This window comes from Pelobates fuscus, chromosome 12, assembly GCF_036172605.1.
Source record: "Pelobates fuscus isolate aPelFus1 chromosome 12, aPelFus1.pri, whole genome shotgun sequence".
NCBI classification, from domain to species: Eukaryota; Metazoa; Chordata; class Amphibia; order Anura; family Pelobatidae; genus Pelobates; species Pelobates fuscus.
In genome coordinates, this window is record NC_086328.1 from 133,126,517 (window position 1) to 133,154,254 (window position 27,738).

The 27,738-nt window shown below is 42.5% G+C and overlaps 1 protein-coding gene across 1 annotated transcript in view; it reads left to right on the forward strand.

The window, feature by feature from the left end:
• Nucleotides 1–7,065: 7,065 nt before the first annotated feature.
• The window catches only part of CCDC34 (coiled-coil domain containing 34), a 29,447-nt gene continuing 8,774 nt past the window's right edge, over nucleotides 7,066–27,738 (forward strand). The window contains exons 1-4 of the mRNA XM_063437245.1: nucleotides 7,066–7,135; nucleotides 8,928–9,183; nucleotides 11,051–11,183; nucleotides 12,371–12,478. Of these exons, the coding sequence (XP_063293315.1) occupies nucleotides 8,945–9,183; nucleotides 11,051–11,183; nucleotides 12,371–12,478 (480 nt within the window). The 5' untranslated portion in view covers nucleotides 7,066–7,135; nucleotides 8,928–8,944. The remainder of the gene's footprint in view (nucleotides 7,136–8,927; nucleotides 9,184–11,050; nucleotides 11,184–12,370; nucleotides 12,479–27,738) is intronic.

Consider the following 27,738-nt stretch of genomic DNA (forward strand, 5'->3'; position numbering starts at 1 on the left):
GAACTCTACTTAAAAGATTATCACATTTAATGAGAGGCATAACATGGATTTTATGTGTGATCCTAAAGTTATCCCAGGAGGACCTTAACACTTTGTCAGACAGAAATTGTTCGAACATGTTCATTACTCATATTTATATTGTATCCAAGCTTACATTTCCTATGTTTTATTGCTTATGAGAAGAGATTAAGTGTAGCTTCACGAAAATGCTTTGTGTATTATTAAAAATGTGCCTGCAGAGCAAATCTTTACAGAAAAAAAGCTTTTTAAATACATATTTGTCTAAAAAGACATTTTAATTATTGCAGCCCTTTTAACATATGAGCACAAAAAAAGCTTTTGATGAAGAATATAACTGTCCTCATTAGTAACTTGAATTTTATTTTTAAACATTAATGAGAAACTGTGTAGAAAACGCAAGTGTAAGTTTTCATAAAAGTAAAACGCTTTTATTAAAACGTTGACTAATATCTTAAAGTGACATGAACATTCAGAAAATGAGAATTTGACAAATTCCTATACAAGTAGGTATATGTTATATAGCTACATAGCTGAAAAGAGACTTGCGTCCATCAAGTTCAGCCTTCCTCACATATGTTTTGGCTGTTGATCCAAAAGAAGGCAAAAAACCCAGTCTGAAGCGCTTCCAATTTTGCAACAAACTAGGAAAAAAATTCTTCTTGACCCCAAAATAGCAGTCAGATGTCTTCTTGGATCAAGCAGCTATTACCCCACTAATTAGAAATTATATCCCTGTATGTTATGTTTTTGCAAGTATTTATCCAATTGCAGTTTAAACATCTGTATGGACTCTGATAAAACCACCACTTCAGGCAGAGAATTCCATATCCTTATTGCTCTTACTGTAAAAAAAACTTTTCTTTGCCTTAGATAAAATCTCCTTTCTTCCAGCCTAAATGTGTGACATTGTGTCCTATGTATAGCCCTGTTTATGAATAGATTTCTAAATAATGGTTTGTACCGGCCCAGAATATATTTGTATAATGTTATCATATCCCCTCTCAGGCGCCGTTTTTCCAAACTAAAGAGATTAAAATTTGTTAACCTTTCTTCGTAACTAGAATGCTCCATTTCTTTTATCAATTTTGTAGCTCGTCTCTGCACTTTTTCTAGTACCATGATATCCTAAGAGGCAAAATTATATTTTCATCCTGAGATTTTATGCCATTATTTATACAAGAAACAACCTTACTGGCCTTAGCAACTGAAGATTGACATTGCATATTGCTGCCTAATTTGTTGTCTGTAACAATTCTCAAATCCTTCTCGTGTGTGGTTATCCCTAACTCACTACCATTTAGGGTGTAAGTTGCTTGTGCATTCTTGATGTCGAAGTGCATAACTTTGCATTTTTCTACATTAAATTTCATCTGCCATTTTAGTGCCCAGTCCCCAAATCTATCCAAATCCCTCTGCGGCAAAGAAATATTCTGCTCACATTGTATTACTATTACAAACTAGACATGTGCAATTCGTTTCGGTCCGAATATGAATTCGGGTACTTCCGAATGTCCAAATTGCCGAGGTCCCGAAGTTGACAAAATGCCGAAGTTCCGAAGCACAGTATTGCCTAAGTACTAATATACTTACCCAGTGAATGAAGAAGAATGTTACACTGTAAACTATTTTAAATAAAAAGTATACAAACATAGTCAGGATTCATCTGTAAGCATTTGCAACACTTACAACAATCAAGTAACATACATTCATATAAAATGTAAGTTACTTGGCCAGTCAATGTAATGACAGGAATGAATAAGTAGATGACTCCCTAATTCCCACGGTATTAGGGAGCTATCTACTAAAAGGTTGAAAGACCTAAATTGGTCTTTCAGCCAAATTTACTAATACTAAGTCAAGATTACTTAGTATTAGTAAATTCTTCCCCTACTCGCTATAACGCGAGTAGGGGCATGTCTATTAAACAGTGAGCAGCCTGTGACTGCTCACTGTTTAAAAAAAAAAAATAGTGCCCCCCGGCCCCCACCCCTGAGCGGCGGGTGGGGGCCCTAAATCAGAATAAGGGGGGGACCTAATGTCCTCCCCACGGGCCCCCACCCCTGAGCGGTGGGTGGGAGCCCTAAATTATAATAAGGGGGACCTAATGTCCTCCCCCCTGGCCCCCACCCCTGAGCAGTGGGTGGGGGCCCTACAGTAGAATAAGGGGGGGACCTAATGTCCTCCCCCCTGGCCCCCACCCCTGAGCGGTGGGTGGGGGCCCTACAGTAAAATAAGGGGGGGGCCTATTGTCCTTCCCTCAGGCCCCCACCCCTGAGTGGTGGTTGGGGGCCCTAAATCAGAATAAGGGGGGGGGGCCTAATGTCCTCCCCCCTGGCCCCAACCCCTGAGCGGTGGGTGGGAGCCCTAAATGATAATAAGGGGGGACCTAATGTCCTCCCCCCTGACCCCCACCCATGAGCAGTGGGTGGGGGCCTTACAGTAGCATAAGGGGGGGACCTAATGTCCTCCCCCCTGGCCCCCACCCCTGAGCGGTGGGTGGGGGCCCTACAGTAAAATAAGGGGGGGACCTATTGTCCTTCCCTCGGGCCCCCACCCCTGAGTGGTGGTTGGGGGCCCTAAATCAGAATAAGGGGGGGACCTAATGTCCTCCCCCTGGCCCCCACCCCTGAGCGGTGGGTGGGAGCCCTAAATGATAATAAGGGGGGACCTAATGTCCTCCCCCCTGGCCCCCACCCCTGAGCAGTGGGTGGGGGCCCTACAGTAGAATAAGGGGGGATCTAATGTCCTCCCCCCGGCCCCCAGGGGGACCTAATGTCCTCCCCTCTGGCCCCCACCCCTGAGCGGCGGGTGGGGGCCCTAAATTGGAATAAGGGGGGGGACCTAGTGTCCTCCCCGCTTGCCCCCACCCTTCAGCGGCGGGTGGGTGCCCTAAATACTAATAAGGGGGGGAACCTAATGTCTTCCCCGCCTGGCCCCCACCCCTGAGCGGTGGGTGGGGGCCCTAAATTGGAATAAGGGGGGGGGACCTAGTGTCCTCCCCCTGGCCCCCACCCCTGAGCGGCGGGTGGGGGCCCTAAAAAAATGTGTCCCCCCCCCAGGTGACTAGAGGTCCGCAAACCCCTAGTCACCCCCTCCCCCCCCAATAAAAATTATCCCCATACCTACCCCCCTCACCCTAAAAACTAATGAGGGGGGACCTTTAACTAAGTACCTGTAAAAAAACAAAAAAAAAAACTTATCATTCAATGTTTTCTTTCTTCTAAAATCTTCTTTTTTCAGTCCCCAAAAAGGCCAAATAAAAAAACATAATAACAGACGCAATTATAAAAAAATAAATAAATAATAATAAAACAAATGTATCCTTCTTCACCCGGCGAGGGCTCCGCGCAGACCTAGCTCTGCAGGGCAGGGGAAGGCTTATAAAGCCTTGCCCCGCCCTGCAATTAGGCTCAGAGCACTCTGATTGGTGGGTTAGAAATCCACCAATCAGAGTGCTCTGTGTCATTTTACACAGCGTGGGAAAGTTCTTTGGAATTTTCCCACGCTGTGTAATTTGACTCATAACTTTCTGATTGGTGGATTAAGTAACCAATCAGAGAGTTATGAGTCAAATTACACAGCGTGGATAAATTCCAAAGAACTTTCCCACGCCGTGTAAAATGACACAGAGCACTCTGATTGGTGGATTTCAAACCAACCAATCAGAGTGCTGTGACAGGTAAATGTAGAGACTTACCTGTCAGTCTCTTCATTCACCTGTCAGAGCACTCTGATTGGATGGCTTAAACCCACCAATCAGAGTACTCTGAGCCTAATTGCAGGGCGGGGCAAGGCTTTATAAGCCTTGCCACGCCCTGCAGAGCTCAGTCTGCGCAGAGCCCTCCATGGGTGAAGATGGATTATTTTTTTTTGCGCTCGTTTTTTTTTTTAAATTGCGTCGGTTATTATGGTTTTTTATTTGGTCTTGTTTGGGGCTGAATAAAGAAGATTTTAGAAGAAAGAAAACATATAATGGTAAGTTTTATTTATTTTTTACAGGTACTTAGTTAATGGTCCCCCCCTCATTAGTTTTTAGGGTGAGGGGGTAGGTAGGGGGATCATTTTTATCGGGGAGGAGGGAGTGACTAGGGGTTTGGGGACCCCTAGTCAACTGGGGGGGGCATTTTTTTTAGGGCCCCCACCCGCCGCTCAGGGGTGGGGGCAAGGGAGGACATTAGGTCCCCCCTCTTATTCCAATTTAGGGCCCCCACCCGCCGCTCAGGGGTAGGGGCCAGGGGGAGGACATTAGGTCCCCCCCCTTATTAGTATTTAGGGCCCCCACCCGCCACTCAGGGGTGGGGGTCAGGGGGGAGGACCTTAGGTCCTTCCCCCATTATTAGTATTTAGGGCCCCTACCCGCCGCTGAGGGGTGGGGGCCATGGGGGAGGACACTAGGCCCCCGTTATTCTTGTTTAGGGCCCCCACCCACCGCTCAGGGGTGAGGGCCAGGGGGAGGACATAAGGTGTGTGTCCCCTTATTCTAGTTTAGGGCCCCTACCCACCGCTCAGGGGTGGGTGCCAAGGGCATTAGGTCCCCCACCTTGTTAGTATTTAGGGCCCCCACCCGCCGCTCAGGGGTGGGGGCCAGGGGAGAGGACAATAGGTCCGCCCCATCATTTTACTTTAGGGCCCCCACCCGCCGCTCAGGGGTGGTGGCCGGGGGGGGGGGGGGCACTATTTTTTTTTTTTAAACAGTGAGCAGTCACAGGCTGCTCACTGTTTACTAGGCATACCCCTACTTGTGGTATAGCGAGTAGGGGCAAAATGTACTAATACTAAGTAATTTTTACTTAGTATTAGTAAATTTGGCTGAAAGACCAATTTAGGTCTTTCAGCCTTTTGGTAGATAACTCCCTAATACCGTGGGAATTAGGGAGTTATCTACCAAGCGGCTGTAAGAGAAGTCCCGAGGTGCCGAAGTCCCGAAATTCCGAAATGCCGAAGTTCTGAAATTCCAAAGTGTCGAAGTTGCCGAATTTCCGAAGTTGCCGAAGTTCCGAAGTCTGAAATGCCGAATTGCCGAAGTCCCGAATTGCGAAAATCCCGAATTTCGGAATGCTGAACCGAAAATTTTCCCCATGCACATGCCTATTACAAACAGCTGGTGCTTCTTGAGTTGTGTTTCAAAGTTGTTGTATACAGCAGAGACATACTACAAGGAATCCATGTTTAAAATTGAATGAGGCAAAAACGTGATTCTTTGTTGAACTGATTTGCATATGCCCACTCAGAATCCACTGCAGTAGTAACATCCCTGAAGTTTTGAGATTTCTGTGGGAAAAGCAGGTCTTATGGCTTGACTAGTGTGCAGATCTGTGTTTAACAATGTATTGACTATCCACTGACGTCAGGTGGAAGGGGTTTTCAATCACAATTTTTCCCCACCATAACAAATTTGGATTTTGCTTTGCAAGCACTACCAAGCTTCAATAGCAAATCAGTAACCAACGTCATGCTGATGAGTTGCATTAAACAACAAAACAGCTGTCCATGAGTGGTTCACTGGCTTTGCTCCTCTTCCTGCAATGCCAATTTCTTGTAAAATGGAAAACAAAGAGGACGTAGTGTTCCCACATAAAACACTTCAGCAAGCCAATGTGCTTTTGGGGTCTAGAGTGTCCCTTTAAATATTGCTGTCAATAGGAGTAGTTATGAAACAGTACGCATAATACTGAACCTGTCTTTAATAAAATGCTGGTTAAGTCACCAATGTTGGGAAAACTACTGCTTTACTAGAGGAGATGCCACCCTTCACAGACTTTGTCCATTAAAAATAGGCAAAACCTGGCAAAGAGAGCTGCTGAAACGCTCTCGGCAGGGTCCTAGTGTCTGTTCATAGTGCAAGCATATCAAATGATGCACTTGTTCCCTGAGGACAGTGTCCTTGTGTCCCTGGATGCACTAGGAAACTAAATTGGCACAGCGGGACAGGACCACGAAATCGTGACTGTCCCATAGAAATCGGTACTGTGGGGGTAGGGGGAGTATGTGTGCAATATATCCCAGTGTGTAAAACCCTAACGTATAAAATCCCTGCGTATAAAATATTATAAAATCTCAGCGTATAAAATATTACAAAATCCAAACGTATAAAATCCAAACGTATAAAACCCGGCGTATAAAATCCTATTGTATAAAATCCCAGCGTATAAAATCCTATAAAATTCCAGCGTATAAAATATTATAAAATCCCAGCGTATAAAATGCTATAAAATCCTATCGTATAAAATATTTTAAAATCCCAGCGTATAAAATATTATAAAAGCCCAGCGTATAAAATATTATAAAATCCTATCGTATAAAATATTATAAAATCCCAGCGTATAAAATATTATAAAATCCTATCGTATAAAATATTATAAAATCCCAGCGAATAAAATCCTATAAAATCCCGGCGTATAAAATCCTATAAAATCCCGGCGTATAAAATCCTATAAAATCCCAGCGTATAAAATCCTATAAAATCCCAGCTTATAAAATATTATAAAATCCCAACGTATAAAATCCTATAAAATCCCAGCGTATAAAATGCTATAAAATCCCAGTTTATAAAATATTATAAAATCCCGGTGTATAAAATCCTTTAAAATCCCAGCGTATAAAATATTATAAAATCCCACCCAAACCGTCCTTCCTCCTCCAGTAACAGACATTATGTAAAATGTTTAGTTTTATAGAATGTTTTTATTCGTAATAAATCTTTATTTCTCTGACTGTGACATTTTTCAGCCATTGGTTTTGGTTTTATTTTGGGGGTTTCCCAAGTCAGACATGACATATAGTCCCTGGGTGCTCTGCTTTTACTGCCTCCGCCACTGATTCCCATCAGATATCCCTCCGCGCCTCACTACACGGCGTCTGCCGCCTGTTGCTATGGAGCATTCTCAGCATCAAGCGTTGCTATAGAAACACCCACGGACGGTTACTCCGTTTCCTGGAGGGAAACCCCGGAAGTGGCCGGCCTGCGTGCCAAACGCGGCTTGTGATTGGCTCCTCGCGAACTGGCCGATGGGACGTGAGTTGTGCGCCGCCATTTTGAAAGCTGGCTAGTGGTCGGTTAGTAGCGGTTTGTTATGGTTCTCCGGGTAGAGCGCTCAGCCATTGCAGGGAGCAGGTAGGTGGGCACAGTAAGGCTGGGAATAGGAACCATGTGAGCCCCTGGCAGGATGTCCTTCACCCAGAGCACAATGTGAGCCACAGATAGATCTAGATCATTCTATGTATTTCACAGATATATATCTAGATCATTCTATGTATTCCACAGATATATATCTAGATCATTCTATGTATTCCACAGATATATATCTAGATCATTCTATGTATTCCACAGATATATATCTAGATCTTTCTATGTATTCCACAGATATATATCTAGATCATTCTATGTATTCCACAGATATATATCTAGATCATTCTATGTATTCCACAGATATATATCTAGATCTTTCTATGTATTCCACAGAGATATATCTAGATCATTCTATGTGAGCCCAGAGATATATCTAGATCATTCTATGTATTCCACAGATAGATCTAGATCATTCTATGTATTCCACAGATAGATCTAGATCATTCTATGTATTCCACAGATATATATCTAGATCATTCTATGTGAGCCCAGAGATATATCTAGATCATTCTATGTGTTCCACAGATAGATCTAGATCATTCTATGTGTTCCACAGATATATATCTAGATCATTCTATGTGAGCCCAGAGATATATCTAGATCTTTCTATGTGAGCCAGAGATATATCTAGATCATTCTGTGTATGCCAGAGCCAGATATATATCTAGATCTTTCTATGTGAGCCAGAGATATATCTAGATCATTCTGTGTATGCCAGAGCCAGATATATATCTAGATCTTTCTATGTGAGCCAGAGATATATCTAGATCTTTCTATGTATTCCAGAGCCAGAGATATATCTAGATCTTTCTATGTATTCCAGAGCCAGAGATATATCTAGATCTTTCTATGTATTCCAGAGCCAGAGATATATCTAGATCTTTCTATGCAGCCCAGACTAAGAGATATATCTAGATCTTTCTATGTATGCTAGACTAAGAGATATATCTAGATCTTTCTATGCAGGCTCTGGCACTCCAGCTGGGGGGGAGGGGGAGCGCTAACTCCCAGGACACTCAGCCAGGCAGCCCTGCACTATGGTCTGTTATTATTATTCATTATAAACCCCACTGGGCTGAATAATTCTAGCCTTTTAATCTGTTTTTTATATCTCCTCTCACTTTATATAATATAATAATATTATTATTAGTATTTATATAGCGCCAACGTACTACGCAGCACCCTACAATATTTACAATAAATGAGACCATTACAAATTATGACATGATCTATTGGGTGAGCACCCTGCAAGCTCACAGTCTCCATGGTTCCTGCTCATAATCTTGTCTTTAGTTATTACAAATCTTTCTTTCTTTCTCAGCTTTGCGAAACGAAGGGAAGTTACAGGCTGTGCGCAGCCTTGTAACGCGACCGATCTGTAAATGATCACTACATTCGTATACTGGAAATACAAAGTATCTGCTCGGTGGGACTAATGTAACTGACTGAGGTTCTCGCTCATCCTGCAGGTGTTTTGCACAACAACTGTTCATGCTGGCTGAGCACCCTAGGAAATAAAGTCCACAGGCGCTCTTCCACCACAAGTTACCCTTATTATATTTCTATGTGACATTCAGATAGCTAACTGACCTTTTTAACATTATTTCCAACTTTAAATGGGGCGTTGACTATACTATATCATTTAAATTCTAAAAGGTGAACATGTTTGGTGACGCGAGAGTAAAACGATGCTTAACTGCAGTGTCCCTCTGTACAGAAGTAGTTGGCTGACGTAGTAACTCTTTTCTTTATAATCAATGTTCATTTTTCTTTGCAGACACTCTGAAATCAAACATGTCTTCTGCCTTAAGTTGTGAACAGTCCGAGAGACGGCGCTCTCATTCCACCCCACATAAACCAGCTAGTACAAGGGAGTCAGCAGAAGGCAGTTATAACGGCAATCTTCCGAGTCCCGGTGACTCAACATATTCTTTGCTGTCCCCAATATACCATGACAGCTTTGAATGTGATGATGATGATCCTGTTTTGAACCCAGAGATCTTGAGAGAGAAAATGAAAAATTTAGAATTAAGGTAACCTTTGAGGACAAACATTTTGAATAACGGGACTATTATTGATTTTAACCAATGCAATGGCCAGAATATTATTTGTCCTACAGCATTAAAAATAGCCCTTAGGAAGTCACAGATTTCATAAAGCTTAATTGAGGTATACATTTTTTTCTCATGCCAGTTACAGTTACCTCTTCAGATAAATAAAAGTCTGTTACCAAGGATAACCGTTAATATAAGTTACAGTGAAGCATATAATTAGCTTGTTAAGTCTTGTAGCCGATAATCACCAAAAATTACATGTCTTACAAGGAGAAATAATGTATTTAATTGCAATACATGAATTACTGCCCAAAGTGGCCTACTTTTTAGAGTTAGCGAGCATTTTATAACTGTAATCTATGGCTAAATACTAAATTATTTTTTTTCATCTGTATTTGGTATTGTTGAAAGCTCTATGGCACATTTTATTTGTGACGAAGACCCCCAATGGTGACATCCAGTGGGGGGCAGGAAAAGGTGAGTTCTACTTACCTAAACCTGTTCCTCGCGGGTGCCGCCATCTACTTGCGCAAGCGCGAGAGTACCATAATTGACGTTGATGCAGAATTCTGCTAGACTGCAGGATCCACCACAGACAGTGCCAATTCCCTGCAGCAAAGTCACTTCTACCCAGGCTTTAACCCCTTAAGGACCAAACTTCTGGAATAAAAGGGAATCATGACATGTCACACATGTCATGTGTCCTTAAGGGGTTAATTTACTTTCCATTGAAATCCATAGTACTCTCTCTAGAGTTTAATTTCTATGCGCCATAGCTAGATTTTCACTTCGAGTGGAAATTGTGAGCCTTGTTGTATTTTTGGGGATTTTTATTATAATTAGTGCAGTAGTATTATATATGTCCTGATCGTTAATTCAACCGCTGGGGAGAGAGAGTCACACTGGGCCCTCTTTCTTACATATCGATAACAGGAGAGGGATTAACCCCTTAAGTGTGACATGTCATGATTCCCTTTTATTCCAGAAGTTTGGTCCTTAAGGGGTTAAAGGGACACTATAGTCACCTGAACAACTTTAGCTTAATGAAGCAGTTTTGGTGTATAGAACATGCCCCTGCAGCCTCACTGCTCAATCCTCTGCCATTTAGGAGTTAAATCCCTTTGTTTATGAACCCTAGTCACACCTCCCTGCATGTGACTTGCACAGCCTTCCATAAACACTTCCTGTAAAGCGAGCCCTATTTAGGCTTTCTTTATTGCAAGTTCTGTGTAATTGAGATTTTCTTATCCCCTGCTATGTTAATAGCTTGCTAGACCCCGCAAGAGCCTCCTGTATGGGATTAAAGTTCAATTTAGAGATTCAGATACAATTATTTAAGGTAAATTACATCTGTTTGAAAGTGAAACCAGTTTTTTTTTTCATGCAGGCTCTGTCAATCATAGCCAGGGGAGGTGTGGCTAGGGCTGCATAAACAGAAACAAAGTGATTTAACTCCTAAATGGCAGTGAAATTGCAGGGGAATGATCTATACACCAAAACTGCTTTATTTAGTTAAAGTAATTTAGGGGACTATAGTGTTACTTTAAGTATATGGTGGCATGTTTTTGTCTTGTTGCTCATTTTATGTCTGCGAATGTTATTTGTGTCAAAAATACCTCTGCGTCAGTTCTATGAAGATTGTAATATATTGCTAACATTAGATTATGCTGCTTATCTGTATAAATGTATTTTCTTTTTTGTTTTTTTTTCCTTTAGCTTTTACTTTCACTAGTGTGATATGAATTGCACATAATCAAACAACATTTCTCTCTCTATGTATAGAGACATTATCATGTATGGTTGTATTCACATCATAATGTGATGCATGACACTCTTGCATTTTTAGATCTCAAGAGAAAGAGAAGCAAACGACGACATTTGAAGTGTCGGAACACGACTTGAACTTAACTCCATGGCAGGCATGGCTGGTCTCTAAGGAAAAACAATGGCGGATTCAATTGGAGAGGAAACTATCCGAGGTAGTCTTCACTGAGATTGCTTTAAGAACGCTTAAGCCTATTTATTTCGTCTGTTTTCGTTTTACATTTTTTTTTTTTTTTTTTTTTTTTTTATAACCATTGTCTGTACTTTATTATCTTTCTTTTTAGCTTTGTTACATTATTTCATTTGTCGTTGTTTTCTGCTTCAGGGGGGCAGTCAGTTGGTTCTTATTAGTTGTCTGTGTGAAACTAGTTCCAAGTGCACTAACAATCTCTTCTAAACTACTTGGAGATGTGCACTCTCTCACCAACATTTTGTCATTTTTGTACAATGTGTGTGCTCCATATGTAAAGGGGTGGATGCACTATATTATGTGGTGCGTTTGTCTATGTTCGGGGAACTTCTCACTTACCGACTAATTTGTTCTACGACCGGGTCATAGGAACGGAACCCGGTTGGTAAGTGAGGAGTTTCTGCATTTTTCTTTCTAGAAACCAGTCCTCACAACCTAGCATCAGTCCAGGTTTTGTCACTATCTCCATTGGGATGCCAAAGGGAAATACATCAATCCTAGACTGTTGATGGGCCATGATGACTTGATTTGGAACCACTGCTCTCGATACCCGGTGTGCTTGATCTCCTTCCAACACAATGTATATGTCTAAATGTGCATGCATATCTGAAAGTGACCTTGTCGGACACAGAGTTTGTCTGTTAAAGTCTCTTTGACTCCCCCAACATTCTTTTATTAGAGCTGTCAAATCTTTAGTGTTTTTATGCCCATTTGTTGGTAATCATTTTGCACATTTGGTGTAATTGCATTACTGTTGTTGTGCCAGTGCTGTTCTACAGATCTCTCTTGTTGGATTTTTGGTTTGTTGTGTATGTTTCCATTTCTTTGCAAGATATTAAAGATCACACATGTTACCACTGGAAATACTATAGTATGTTGTCAGTGGGATTTAATTTCACAGGGAAGCTCACTACAGTCTGCTCTTTCAAATAAGCTGATTTTTTTTAATGTAGGTTTAACCTTGATTTGCAAGAAATAGAATAGTTTTTTTCACTTGGTTTTAAGAGTTGGTTTAATTTTCGACCTCTTGTTTCCGTGACCGAGAGATATGAATTATGTTGGAGATTTGTTTTCTTCTGAAGTATAAGCATATCTAATTTAACCAATATAGTTTTAGCACAGTTTAATAATCCTCTCCTTTATGTTGTCTAGGAAATGAAGAAAGAGGAAGAAATACAAAAAGAACAGCATAAAAAAGAAATGAAAAAATTATTGGCTGAAGGACAACACAAAGAATGGGTCCGGAAAAAGCAAGAGCAGGTAAATCAGTTTAGGATTTAATTTCTATTTTGTTTTGAGTTATTTTTGATCTTGCTCATCAGGATAACATGCTATAGAGTAAATGGAAACCGTAAAACCACTGGAAGTAGATCTAACTTTAGGCTGCTGCCCCATTCAAAAGATATAAAGATTTATGTAGCCTAGATAGGGATCAGCTGCAAGACCAAGAGGTTAGGCACAAATAATGGTTTCCGCCCTAACAGAGGAGAACATAAAACAAGTAGTTGACCCGGGATCAGCCGTCCCATAGATGGGAAGGTTAAGGCGTATTCGAAGAACGTTCCCAGAGGTGAGCACTCCAGCCATCGCTTACCAAGTTCTTCCCCTTCTGGGGGTGGATTGAGGGGCATGGTTTAGTTCGCGGCTGTCTATGGGCTTGCTTCTTCACCTGTGAATGCTTTGATTAGGTAAGGCATTTGCTGAATCTTTGTTTAGACAGGCGAACAGGTTTAATGCTTTAGCGGGACTTTCTCGCCCTTCGCTTCTTGCACCATCTGAATGCCTAGTTCTGGCAGCTGTTTCATGCATTACTAGCTGTGACCAAAAGCGTTGAAATGTTTACTCCAGCCGCTGCAGGCATCGATTAGTGGAGCTGCGGCAAACTATAGGAGGGAGGCCCAGCACTTGCATGCTTAAAGGGAGTGCATCCTCCATGTTATGTCAGCAATGGCTGGGACTGAGGTGTGGGCAGCTGAGGCAATCTTGTGGCAGGCCAGTGGGAACCGGGATAACCTCTGCTGGTCCAAAGGAGGGTGAGTGAAGGACAAGGAAGAGCGTCTGCCTCTCCCCTACTCCAGTTCGATTAGGCCACAACACAGCGTTCCGGGCTCCCAGCAGTAACGTACTCTGGTGAGGTCACAATCGGTTCTCCCATGCACTCTCGACATGGGTAGTGCACCATGATAAGTGTTTTGGTTAAAGAGCTAAACCAAACCTAAAAAGATCAATATGGACGGGTGCTCGTGCTGCACGTTTCTAAGCAGCTCAGTGGTCAGGCTCTGCCCCCTAACACCACCCCCGCCACCCCCAGTCACAGCACATTATATATTCTGTATTTTTCCACTATTTCAGAAGCCTGAGAGGGAGACCCAATAAGAAATGTCTGATTAGAGGGAGACTAATCAGTGAATAAAGGATAAATCTAAAACTGGCGTGCACTGTTTGCTGGTTATATTGGTGTAAATTATTTTGTATTTACTACTTGGGTTAAAAGCACACTGTAGCTTAAAGTTCCAATCATGATCTCTGGACTGTGGAACATGTATCCAGTACTGACAACAGTCCCCTTGTGAAATGAGGTATATTGCATAAAACACTAATTGGCTGTTCACTTCCTTGCTCCTTTTTACCCTTTACAACTTTACTAATATACTGGCTGTAATGCACACACCGGGTCCCAGGCAGTGTGTAATACACACACCGGGTCCCAGGCAGTGTGTAATGCACACACACCGGGTCCCAGGCAGTGTGTAATGCGCACACACACCGGGTCCCAGGCAGTGTGTAATGCGCACACATACCGGGTCCCAGGCAGTGTGTAATGCGCACACACACCGGGTCCCAGGCAGTGTGTAATGCGCACACACACCGGGTCCCAGGCAGTGTGTAATGCACACACACACCGGGTCCCAGGCAGTGTGTAATGCACACACACACCGGGTCCCAGGCAGTGTGTAATGCACACACACCGGGTCCCAGGCAGTGTGTAATGCACACACACCGGGTCCCAGGCAGTGTGTAATGCACACACACCGGGTCCCAGGCAGTGTGTAATGCACACACACCGGGTCCCAGGCAGTGTGTAATGCACACACACCGGGTCCCAGGCAGTGTGTAATGCACACACACACACCGGGTCCCAGGCAGTGTGTAATGCACACACACACACCGGGTCCCAGGCAGTGTGTAATGCACACACACACACCGGGTCCCAGGCAGTGTGTAATGCGCACACACACACACCGGGTCCCAGGCAGTGTGTAATGCGCGCACACACACACACCGGGTCCCAGGCAGTGTGTAATGCGCACACACACACACCGGGTCCCAGGCAGTGTGTAATGCGCACACACACACACCGGGTCCCAGGCAGTGTGTAATGCGCACACACACACACCGGGTCCCAGGCAGTGTGTAATGCGCACACACACACACCGGGTCCCAGGCAGTGTGTAATGCACACACACACACCGGGTCCCAGGCAGTGTGTAATGCACACACACACACCGGGTCCCAGGCAGTGTGTAATGCGCACACACACCGGGTCCCAGGCAGTGTGTAATGCACACACACACACCGGGTCCCAGGCAGTGTGTAATGCACACACACACACCGGGTCCCAGGCAGTGTGTAATGCACACACACACACCGGGTCCCAGGCAGTGTGTAATGCACACACACACACCGGGTCCCAGGCAGTGTGTAATGCACACACACACACCGGGTCCCAGGCAGTGTGTAATGCGCACACACACCGGGTCCCAGGCAGTGTGTAATGCGCACACACACCGGGTCCCAGGCAGTGTGTAATGCGCACACACACACCGGGTCCCAGGCAGTGTGTAATGCGCACACACACCGGGTCCCAGGCAGTGTGTAATGCGCACACACACACACCGGGTCCCAGGCAGTGTGTAATGCGCACACACACACACCGGGTCCCAGGCAGTGTGTAATGCGCACACACACACACCGGGTCCCAGGCAGTGTGTAATGCGCACACACACACACCGGGTCCCAGGCAGTGTGTAATGCACACACACACACCGGGTCCCAGGCAGTGTGTAATGCGCACACACACACCGGGTCCCAGGCAGTGTGTAATGCGCACACACACCGGGTCCCAGGCAGTGTGTAATGCGCACCCACACCGGGTCCCAGGCAGTGTGTAATGCGCACACACACCGGGTCCCAGGCAGCCAAAGACTTTCTTTCATAGAATATCTAGGACTAAACAAGTTCCTGTTGTACATGCTTTTTACACAATAAATTAATTTTCTAAAGTTCTGTGGCCATTCTGCTAAAATGCCTGGTATGTGTACACACTGCTTCATTTCAGCAGATATTGTATCATGCTTTTCCTTGCTGGCAGGATGTACAGAGAATAATAAACTTTATAGAGAAGCTTTGGCTGGCGGAATAGTGGGACAGAAGCTGATCTGTTGCTGTTACAGTAGTATGTAATGAGTTGTACCGTGCGTGTTTAAACAGACCTCTGGTATGTGAAGGTGTGACTGCTTTACTAGGTAGGCCCAACCCATCGTGTCCTTGGAGAAACAATAGTATAGGAGCAGATGCCAATTTTATCCAGAAAGGTAGATTAACTCTACCCATTTGTTTAGCTGAGACGGGTTCATTATAAAATGGGGTGACATTGGTAGAGGGGGAGGAAGCTCACATTAATAAGATTTATTACTATTGAAAATGAATGTGACACTGCCAATTTTGAATTTTCCATAAACCTAGAATGGCTCCATCATCCAATAGTCACATGTGCAATAGATTGTCTGAAGAGGATTCTGAAAATTAAGAAGCCCCTGTTTTGTTTTTTTACTTCTGTGCATAACACTGCTCCTGGCTGATGAAGCATGAGCTGATGAGAAAGCTGAGACAATGGAAAATGATACAGGAAGAAACTATTTGATTGAGGCAGAGATGCTAGGACAGGAGAGTGAAAGGCAAAAAGTATGAATTTACTGAAATGGTGGTGAATACATGGTTTAACCTGCCAGCATTGTGGTACAGGCTAGCAAATTAGAGGAACACACCATAACCATTACAGACAACTTTAGTGGTCATGGTGCCAGGTGTGCCCTGGTGATATCCCACGGTAGCCCAGATTGCTCTGTTATTGTGGCCAGCCTAAGGCACACCTGTGCAATAATCATGCTGTCTAATCAGCATCTTGATATGCCACACCTGTGCAATAATCATGCTGTCTAATCAGCATCTTGATATGCCACACCTGTGCAATAATCATGCTGTCTAATCAGCATCTTGATATGCCACACCTGTGCAATGATCATGCTGTCTAATCAGCATCTTGATATGCCACACCTGTGAGGTGGATGGATTATCTCGGCAAAGGAGAAGTGCTCACTAACACAGATTTAGACAGATTTGTGAACAATATTTGAGAGAAATAGGCCTTTTCTGTACATAGAAAGAGTCTTAGATCTTTGAGTTCAGCTCCTGAAAAAGAGGGATAAAAACAAAAGTGTTGTGTTTATAATTTTGCTCAGTGTATATCATGTAATGACAGCAGGGGCTCTATAGAACCGCTGATACTAAATAAAGAAGACATTCTGATGCTTGCATAGAATCTAGCCAGACCAGATTGTGATGATAGCGTAGAATGTCCATGATTCTTAAGGGGTTAACATAATCTGTGAGTATTGGCTGTGCACAGGCTCACTGCCAAATGTGAATGCCTGATGTTTCTAGCTGTCAGATTCACTAGCTGTCTTCTACCTCACTTGCTTGTCGGGCTGCCAGATAGATTTCTGCCCTGAGAGAGTCCTGGGGTGATTTTTACCACACAGGGTCTACTTAAAACATTTTCTCCATGCAGGTTTTATTCACTTTTTTTTAATTTATATATTTTTTACAATTTTTAGCAAACATTGTTCGTTTTCTGCAGTGTGTGTGTGTGTGTGTGTGTGTGTGTGTCATGCAAATACACAGAATTTTCCATTTTCAGAATGAAGCCTTCTGTGAATTCACTTTACCTGTCTGTCCAAGTTTGGCGAGTGTCACGGCATGCACACTGGGAGTCTGCACATGCACAAGTGGAATTTGCATAAAATAATAAGTCAATGACTTGTATCTGTGCTGCTGATTAAAATGCCTCTTTAATGACAATGCAGATATACAGGAGGCCATGTCTCTAAGCTTTAAACACCAGACATCGTGTGCAACCACGTCAGCGTTTATACCGGCCAATTATTGGTCAGAGTACACAATAATGGCTGGTTTTCTATGCGATCGGTACATGGAAAAGGGATCTTGTAACTCTTCATTAAATGCAGCGTGACTGACCAGGGTAGTCCGTATGGAGCTGCCCTGTGTAGGACCAATTTACTCAGCACATGGTTACAATATTAACTTTTCCTTTTTTCCGCTAGTCATTTTATTATAATTACCCATCTGGATACATGTGGATAGTCTTTATTTATAAATATTGTTTATTTATTCAGTTTAATTGAAGCCGTCTCTGAATAGGGCACAAGAATTTGGACATTATTTATTTGTACAAGAAATAATCTGGCATTTCAGTGCAGTCCAGGCGTCACAGTGAGGAAAACCAATTAGACAGTATTTTGTGAACCTCGTGTTTCCATTTACACACTCTATTAGGAAGGCGGATTCCATGGGTAGTATCAAAGCTCAGTGCTTTCATAATGGACTGGGGCTGCTTTTGTAGTGACAAAGTCTGTTTTATGAATGGCTCCATGGCACTTCATAGTTATCTGATGCAAATTCCAAAATGATCTTAGGTATTCACTAAAATGTCAGTGAATTTAGTATAGCATGTGCTAGAACTGTTCTAAGCCGAGTTAAAGAGGACGGCAAGTCTGTCAGGGTTATTCACTAACTAGGCAATCATGGAGAATCGATCACCTCAATCACCAAATTAGCCAAGAAGGAAACGTTGTTGGGTAGGTGCATTTTTTTAATGTGGCTATTTTTGCCTAGAATTTGCACATTTCTTATTTCCTCACTAGACAGAATAGTTAACTAGTCAATCATTGGCAGCAATTTAAGATATACGTGAGTTAACGTTAATGTCATTTTATACTGAATTGTAGCTAACCAGATATTCATCCTGGAATCCACTTTGGATGTTCATCCATTCATACCATGTTTACATCTGGGCATTGGCTGGGGGTTTTCTTCATCTTCTTTTATTTAGCAAGTCGTCAGCAAGTGATTTTGTTTTTCCTATTTTGTAAGTTGCACTTTAAGTGATGTCTTTAGATCCTGGGGCAAACCCAGCCACCTTGAAGTGGGACTTTAAAAAAAAGTTTTTTTAAAGAATGAGCACAGCAGGCCTATAAGCAGTACGTCTGTACAATAGTGTAAAATACACAAGTTTTTAGTACAAATATTTTATAAAATTCAGGGAAAAAGGGACAAACAAAAAGTGGTGATGGGAAGGGGAACCCATTGCAGCGAAACTGCCTTGATTTGAAGAAGAATTGTCAAACAATGGTAAGGTGTTATGAACGACGGCAGTCATGTGATCCATCAGTTGATTTTGGGACCATCTTTATTAGTTGTCTCTGTGCACCTTTGTTCTCCACCCATTTTGCATCGGGAACAACATAAGGGGAAAAATAGAGATTTTGTCAGACCAGAAGGAACGTGTTAGTTTAAAGGTATAACAGTCTTTATCTCTCTGGATTGAATGTTTACCTGAAACCACTAAATTATAATACCTGACAGAAAAAAAACCATGCTTGGGTATCTGTGGGCTGTGCGTTGTTTAAACTTCTACAAGTATATTTTGTGTGAGGACAATGAGGGATCACATACAGCAAACAGAGACAAAGCAAATAGCAAAGCTTGCATGGTCTACAAATGACCTGTCAGAAAGGAATGTGTGTGTTATTTTCCATGTGAGAACCAGAGAGCAATCCGAGTACAGGGAAATGATCACATCTAAGTGAAAAATGACAGTATTTAAATGGAAATGTATATATTACATCCAATAAATCCTATTTAACGTTTGTTGGGATCTTGTTAGGCTTGCAAATATATTGCTTTGGTGTGCATAGAATATGGATACGTTTGTCTTTCTATAATTATGGATAATCTCGTGGACAACTGTGCCATTTATAAGGTCCACTTCTAACATTTGATAGGCACATTATGCTAGCAAAATATGGATTACGGTAAATGGTTTCTCCAAGCACCATAACAACTTCTTCAGAGATTTAAAGTTGTCATGGTTCAAAATGTATGTATACTGTATATACTTACATAATGTGGAACCCTGCCAGTCTATTTGGAGTTTGGATGACATTTTCTGCAGTTGGCTGCTCAGGCTGGTGATGTTAATTAGTGGTTAGGGTTAGAGGTATGGGTTAGATACATTTGGATTAGGGTTAGTGGGTAAATTAGTAGTTGGAATGAAGTTCAGAGGGAATAAGGTTTGGGCGTTATCAAATAACTCCCATTGATTGAGCAACATAAAAATGGTAGTGTGAAAACATCTTCGATTCTTCATGATGCCCAACATCCTGCCCAATTCTTCATTATGTGCACACAGCACCCATGTACTTCACTGCTTCTAAGACTCTAGTTGTGTAATCTAAGATTTCAAAATAGAATTCTATCCATACATTTGCTAGTAATTCCACTAACACATTTGTATAATTAAAATATTGCTCTGTCTAGTATGTCAATGGCCTGAGAGTGGTTCGGATATATAGGTACGACCTTCTGGAAAAGTATTTCAGCCAGTCTACCTACAAATGCCTAAACAACTGCATATCCATGTTTTATTGACTAATCAAATTAAGCATCTGAAACCAACTCTTTCATCATCATTATCCCCCTTCCTCGTTCTGGAAAGGTTTAACACGGATGTAGTCCCAAACCTGGACTGTGGTCTAGTAAACTAAAACTTCAGGGGTATGAAAAACCCTGGGCAAGAACGTGGCATGTGTTGTCTAATGTCCTGTCCTGCAAAGAGTTGGTAAATATTGATATTCTGGAAGGAGGTAACGTGGTCATAGATTGTAGTATGAATAGTTATAGGAAAGGTATATGGAAGGATATCTTTCAGTATTCCTTTTTAGAGGATTCCCTATGCAAGGAGTAAGGATTGGTGCAGTTTCATTATTTCTATTATCTCTCAATATAAATTGAGTTAAAATATTTGTATTTATTTTTTATTTGATTACCTTTAATCCATAAGTAAGATTGCATATAGACTGCCATTATAGTTTTCGATGAAGCAACTGTAGCTATATTGTTTAGTAGCACAAAAACCTTCTATTCCACCTTTTTCTCTTAGCTTAGTCTTGTTTATCGTTTGGGGATAAAATTACAGTTTAAAGGGAAGCAACTGAGGAGGTTTATTGAGGAAATAGTACGTTAAATAGTATAAGGCATGTTGGTGACTTCTGTTGTTTCCTTCCAATAATGGAAGTTAGGAGCCAAGATTCATTTAGAGGAAACGTCTCTCGTGAAAATGATTTTCATCTTCCCAGGAAAGAGTCCACTTATACACAACAATTAAAAACAACAACAAAAACAGAGTGTTTGGTTATAGGGTGAATCCGTTTTAAAGCACATTTAAAACCATGTATTCATTGTATCTAACTAATCATTCCTAATAAATTAAATTTAGTGCTGAAGAACTGGGTCACACTTTGACCTCTTCATAGCAAGTTACGTGGTACACACATCATGAAAGAACAGTCTGCCGATGATGAATGATGTGCTTGGCACGTCATGATGCGTTAGCATGATAAATATTTTTGGCTCCAGCAATGGAACAGACCGTCTACTCTCCATTCATGTGCACTTTATCTCTGTAGCAACCAATCATATGCATGGACATACTTACAGATTTATTTGATAATATGGTATGTGTTTGTTTTTAGCCTTGTCTAGTATAATGGCAAATTTATCAACTCCGTTAATTAAGAAAAAAAAAATGTACAAAAATATACGCTGTTAACAGATGTTACAGTTAACTAAGTCTACAAATTAAAATTTGAAAATCTGAAGCAAAAATGGAATGCAGACTTTGCAACTCGGATTGATGAACTCTGGATAACACAGACACGTAGACATACTAGACAATATACATAATCCTGTGTTTTTAACACTATAGTGTCCCTCTGTGACCTCCCCTGCCGCTGGCAATTGAAGAGTTAAAAACCATTTTAATTCTAACCTTATACTACGTCTCCGCCACCTCTGATATCAGCCCCAAGGGGGAACCTCTAATGAATGCACAGCGAGACGCTGGATGTCCTCATGTATGTCATTCCTAACTCATTCCTATTCCTAAAGGGCCACTATAGTCACCAGAACCACTGCAGCTTAATTTAGTGGTTCTAGTGTCTATAGCATGTCCCTGCAGGCAGAGCACTGTAAACATTGCCTTTTTAACACCTCTAGTGGCAGTCACTCAGACGGTCACTAGAAGTGCTTCCTGGTGTAGCACCTACGTACAACGTCTCCACACTCTGCATTGAGATATTGAACGCTCCCCATAGAGATGCATTGATTCCTATGGGAAAGAATTGGATTAACCAGGATGGAAAAAAATGAGAAGTTTAAACACAAATTTACTGCAATCTAATGGGTGCTGGGGACCTAAATAGTTAAACACATCTTTGTATTCCTGACACTATAGTGTTCCTTTAACCCTGCAATATAAATATTACAGTTTCTCTGAAACTGCAATGTTTTAGATTGCAGGTTTAAGGGGACAGGGACACTGCGCCAAGACCACTGAAATTATATGAAGTGGTCTGGGTGCTTATAGTGTCCATTTAGGTCATGGGTAGTCAACCTGGTCCCTAATGCCCACTAGTGGGCGGTTTGGGATTTCAGGTGGGCGGTGGTGGGTTCTGCAGAAAATGTTCGCCATGGACCAAGGCCGGCAGGGGAGATCCTTTCATCTCCCCTGCTGGTCCATGCAGAGACAGCCTTGCTGGTGAGGAAAGATCTCCCTCGCTCGGTCTGGTGAGGAAATCAAAGATTTCCTTCACTGGGCCGCTGGCACTTAGTTCCAGCAGAGGGAGGAAAGGGCCTGGGAGGCTCTGATCTTCCCGTGCGCAGGTTGGATGGACCGCTGCCGCGCGTTACCATGTCAACGCTCCAATTCAGCGCTGTGCTCGTAGGAGTACAGGAGAGTCAGCCTGCAGCCGAAGGAGCTGCAGACTAATGTGAACATGCCACCACTGAACCACCAGGGCTTGCAGCGTTATTTCTCCCGCCCCCCTCTGGTAAAAGCTAAGAAAAAGGGAGAGGGAGACATTAAGATAGATTTTCACGGCCGTCGAACTAAGCAGAAGCAGGGGACACGAGCTCCTGCTCAACGGGCAGGAAAAACGGCATTATCAAGGGCTAAACAGCCCAAGGACCCACCGGGGTGCATTACCCAAGTCGGGGGTGCACCTCTGAACACAACAAGACTTTTCTGAAGCCTGTAGGAGCTAAAAAAGCGGAACAGCAAACGCGGCCTACAGAAGCCGGAGCTGGGGAGAGGCGGCCGCTCTCTCCGACACCGGATCCCCTCAGCAACGAAGGAGGTCTCCAATCCTCCCCCTCCCCCCTTTGGACCGGTGGGGGATATCCCGGTCCTCCTGGATGGACAGACCAGGCAAGCTGACCAGCCCTAGGGCACACATAAACGGGAGAAGCACGAGTCAGGTGGAGAGCGTCCAAGATGGCCGCCCGTTACAGTTCACAGAGGGGAGTTACGAGCACCTGTATACAGCCTTCCTCCCTGGAGGCCCTCGACAGGCTCTGCTCGGCCTTCTATGAGCTGCAGTGCAGCAGGGGTATGCCCAACCTACAAGCAGCACGAGCGGTGGCCATGTGGATCCGACCACTGACCCGCCACCGCCATTATGGCGCCCCACTGCAGGCATTCCAAGCGGGCGCCCGTCCAAACAAGCACCGACAAGCGAACAGGAGAGAGACAGACCGCACCAACTTGAGCACACGCACCTACCTACACACAAGCGGCAAGGTGAGCGCTGGACAACCCCAAAGCCCCGGCAACGTACCCCAGCGCACCTCCGACCGGATGACCACCATGCGGCTACCTGGGACAGGAGCAGCACACCAAGCGACGGTACAGGAGGCCTCCACGCCTTACAGAGCTGGGGATGGACTCTCGGCGCCCTGGTGCAGAGGTCTACGGAACACACCGGCTGAAGCCTCTCCCCTACCAACTAGAGGCATAGGATGACTTTTAATACCCCATTGCTGGATGGTCTAGTGCCACGCCACCACGTCTCTGCAGCTGCAACGGACTTTGCCTCACATCAGTAGGGCACCGCAAGATAGACTCATACTGACATTACTATTGGCAGCAAAGATTTCACCAGTTGCAGACTACAACACTGTAAGCGTACAATTTATGCTTCAATCAAGTGATCCTAGCCTAGACGGCGTCACCCACATAATGCTCACTCGATTTAGCAAGAAATGTCAGTACTGTGATATGGCTAAGGGTATGAGTTTCCTGTTTCTGTTACCTTTGTTAACCCTTTGCTTTACTTTAGTCAAGACAACCGGAATGCTAGCCACAGAATTTACCATTAGTATCATAATGCTATCACAACCTTTGTACTTTTGTCTCTCTTGTCTCTCTTTCTCACTCCCTGCTCTCCTCCTGTACTCTCTTATCTCTTATAACAATTATTGAATAGAGCAACGCAAATCTCTCACCTGTGGATGCTGAGTAATCTAGCTTAAGATATGAGACCTAACTGCTAATTGAATGTAAGTTATGACTAGTTAGCCTGTTTCCGCGTGATTATATATATAGGGCCCGAAGCTAAAGAGACAACGATTAATGCACTTAATATCCTTCAGCTACTGTTACCAAACGTCTGTGTAATTCATTTTAGACAGCCAGCATGTACCCAACCTGTTTTATCTTTTATTGTTTAAAAAAATATGTGCGCACCTTCTAAATGCTTAGCAACTGTTCGAACTCTTGTATGTTTATATTACCTAAGAATGCTGTTGTGGCATTACAGTCAAGCGAATGTTATACATGCACATCAAAAATAAAGAATAAAAAAAAAAGATAGATTTTCACATCTCACTCACCTACATACAGCACAGACTGCCCCCTCACACACTGAGAAAAAACAAAAATCGCACTTGCGCTATAAAATTAGTTACTGTGGCACTGGTGGGCGGTAAGGAAATTTTACCATCAACAAAGATTCAAAAGTGGGTGATAGGTATTAAAAGGTTGTCTACCCCTGGTTTAGGCACAAGGATAATTATCTTGTGACAACATATTTAAAATAAAATTGCATTTGTTTGTGATTTTTAGATCTTTTATGCTATACTTTGTTACTTTGCCTTTCATTCCAAACTATGTGAAGGCCAATATATTGTTACTAAAATCTGAGGTATGACATCTCTAATACTGTATATTTCTGTCAAAAATCATTCCTTGTAAATTATTGTTCACTTTCTTGAGATATACAGTCTTGTTTTTTTTTGTTTTTTTTTAACCTTAGCAAGTAATTGTTTTGAATGTAACCTAAATTTGCCAAATAAACACCAAAGTATTGGTTCCCCAACTCTGCTATAGTCCGGCTTGGATATTGCACCAGGAGACCGCCTAACACACAGGACTGCGTGCTACCTTAATACAGTACAGGCCGAGCACCAGCCCAGGGAATGCCACCATTAAAAACCATAAAAATATTTGGTTTTAACATTTTGGGTATTCCTTAACCCCTCTAGATGACATGTGCCCCCCATATAAAATTAAAGCGCAGCAAGTGGGAGTTTGGGCACAGGGCTTAATTTTTGTATTTGTTTTTGTGTTATATAGCCATGTTACAGTGCTGCCGCCCACCCCATGTGTTCTTTATTAAGGGTTGATAAGTATTTAGGGGTCTAGAAAAAATACTGTTCTATCTCGTTTTAAATTTTGCCATTTTAGCTTAAAGCAGCAAATTGTTAGTGTAGGACTCACATAAGTGGGTTTAATGTGGCAGGTGAGCTTAAACATTAATGGAGTGATACTAAAACACCTCCAGTTAAGTGTGCATAGGGATTTGGCATCGTGCGCAAGTAACGTTAAAAAAATTTAATGTTTTTGATGTATGTATTTAGGCTGCCGTCAAGGAGTAGTGGGAGTTAGAGCGCAGGGCTTCATTTTGAAGGTGAAAATTAAAGTTTACTTACCTTTTTCTTCAGTGGCACGTCTTCTCTCATATGCTCGGCCCCAGGAGATTCAACCGTTTCCCTTCCTCTCAGGTTGAAATTGCGTGCACTGCAATTACCTCAAATGCACCAATCACGAGGAGGGGAGGGTTAAAGTACCACAAAGGCCTACAAAGGCAAAGACACATTCGGGGGCAGCAAAATACGTAATTTCCTATGTTGCCAAAAATGCTTGTACTGCCCCTGCATACGCAGGTGCTTATTTTGCAAATAATGAAACTTGGGTTTAGTTTTTAGTAGTACAATTAATTTCAAAACTATACTTCTTTAAAAAAAATAAGAAAAGTAAGTATTCACCATAAAAAAACAACAAAACACCACTTTTTGCTTAATTTCTGGCCTTGGTTTCAGGGACTGGATGTCCTATACACTCCTTATAGCAAGATACGGGTTAAATATGGATTATGTTATTATCGAGAGAGCAGTCTTGGAAGACGTTTCCCTGTAAATTTTTAAAGAATGTGAATATGATTGTTTTATATGTATTCGGATAGCCTATAAAATATTCCAGGTGTTTCCACGCAGTCAGAAACCCAAGTCTCCCAATGCCGTGTGACACCGAAAGAGCTGCAATTATCTCTTCTGGCAACAGGCCAGTCTGCTGATCGTCAATGTGGCTCCAAGAAACTGGTGGGGCCATTTTTTAAAGGTATAATTAGCAATTCAGAAGCTTTAGTCAGCATCATAAAATTGTTCTGGTTGTACTGAAAATAAAGCAGTAGAACAAATAAAAAAGGAAATGAGGGATTATAAGGAGCCATGCATTCACTGTTTCCTGAGTCAGTGTAAATAATGTTGAATGGTTATTCAATTGCGTGATTATACTATTATTATTTTTCCATTGGGGGCGTGAAGAGAAAAGCGTAAACTCGCATACTTGCCACACAAAGGGGCTTACGAAAAAGGACAGTTACTGTAACCATCAAATAATCATTCTAGTGTTGTTTTACAATCCCTAACGTATAAATATAACTGTATGTACCAAAAAGATACATAACTGTGAACGGTATATTATGGGAAAATAATGCCATTCAGGGGGCCGAAGGTGCTTGTGATATCTATATCTATATCTATATCTATATCTATATCTCTATATATATATATATATATATATATATATATATATATATATATATATATATATATTAAAGGATCACTATAGGGTCAGGCACACAATCATTTATTCCTGACCCTATAGTGTTAAAACCACCATCTAGCCCCCCTGGGCCCCTCATGCCTCCATAAATATAGCAAAATCTTACTGTATTCAAACCAGAAGCTGTAGATCTGCATGCTGTTTGCCTCAGAATAACAAGCAGTCTGCTGACATCATCAGAAGTGGTAGCCTGATCCAATCACAATGATTCCCCATAGGATTGGCTGAGACTGACAAGGAGGCAGATCAGGGGCAGAGCCAGCATGATTCAAACACAGCCCTGGCCAATCAGCATCTCCTCATAGAGATGAATTGAATCAATGAATCTCTATGAGGAAAGTTCAGTGTCTGCATGCAGAGGGAGGAGATACTGAATGTTTGGATGCATTTTAGGCAGCCATGACCCAGGAAGGATCTCTAACAGCCATCTGAGGAGTGGCCAGTGAAGTTATCACTACGCTGTAATGTAAACACTGCATTTTCTCTGAAAAGCCTGAAGGTAATGATTCTACTCACCAGAACAAATTCAATAAGCTGTAGTTGTTCTGGTGACTATAGTGTCCCTTTAAATTACCGAAACAGTCGCTCTTGGTGTTTTTTATTTTTTTTTATTTGCTAGAGGTAGTGAGTTAATGTTGGGGTTGGCGTTCGTGCTAGTGCTACAATCCATTTCATCTTAGGGAAGATCTTCCAGGATTAGTGGGATTTACATTCCCAGGCTGTGGCTATTTGCTATTAATTCTGCTTGCGGAAGGGCTGACTCTGGAGTATAACTCACACTAATCTCAGGCAGACTGGGGCATGTAGTCCCACAGCTGTCCGATGATTAAGAACTTCATACTAAATGGTCAACATCGCCCAGTATGCGGTCGGGGGTTTGAAAACATGATACACCCGTTGAAATAATGGGCAGGTCATATAATTTTAATTTACGTTCTCTGATGAGATCTCTCATTAAGTGGCTTGGCTTAACGAAAATAATTATAATTTGCTTCACTAGTAAGGAGACTTGTAAGTATTGTTCCCAAATAGCACTGTGTGCGCCCGGTGCAGTCCATGTGACAGAGGAGTCATGTATTGAACTAAGGTAGGTGTTCTATAACAATGAGGGCACCAGTTTAAAAAAAAAAAAAAAAAA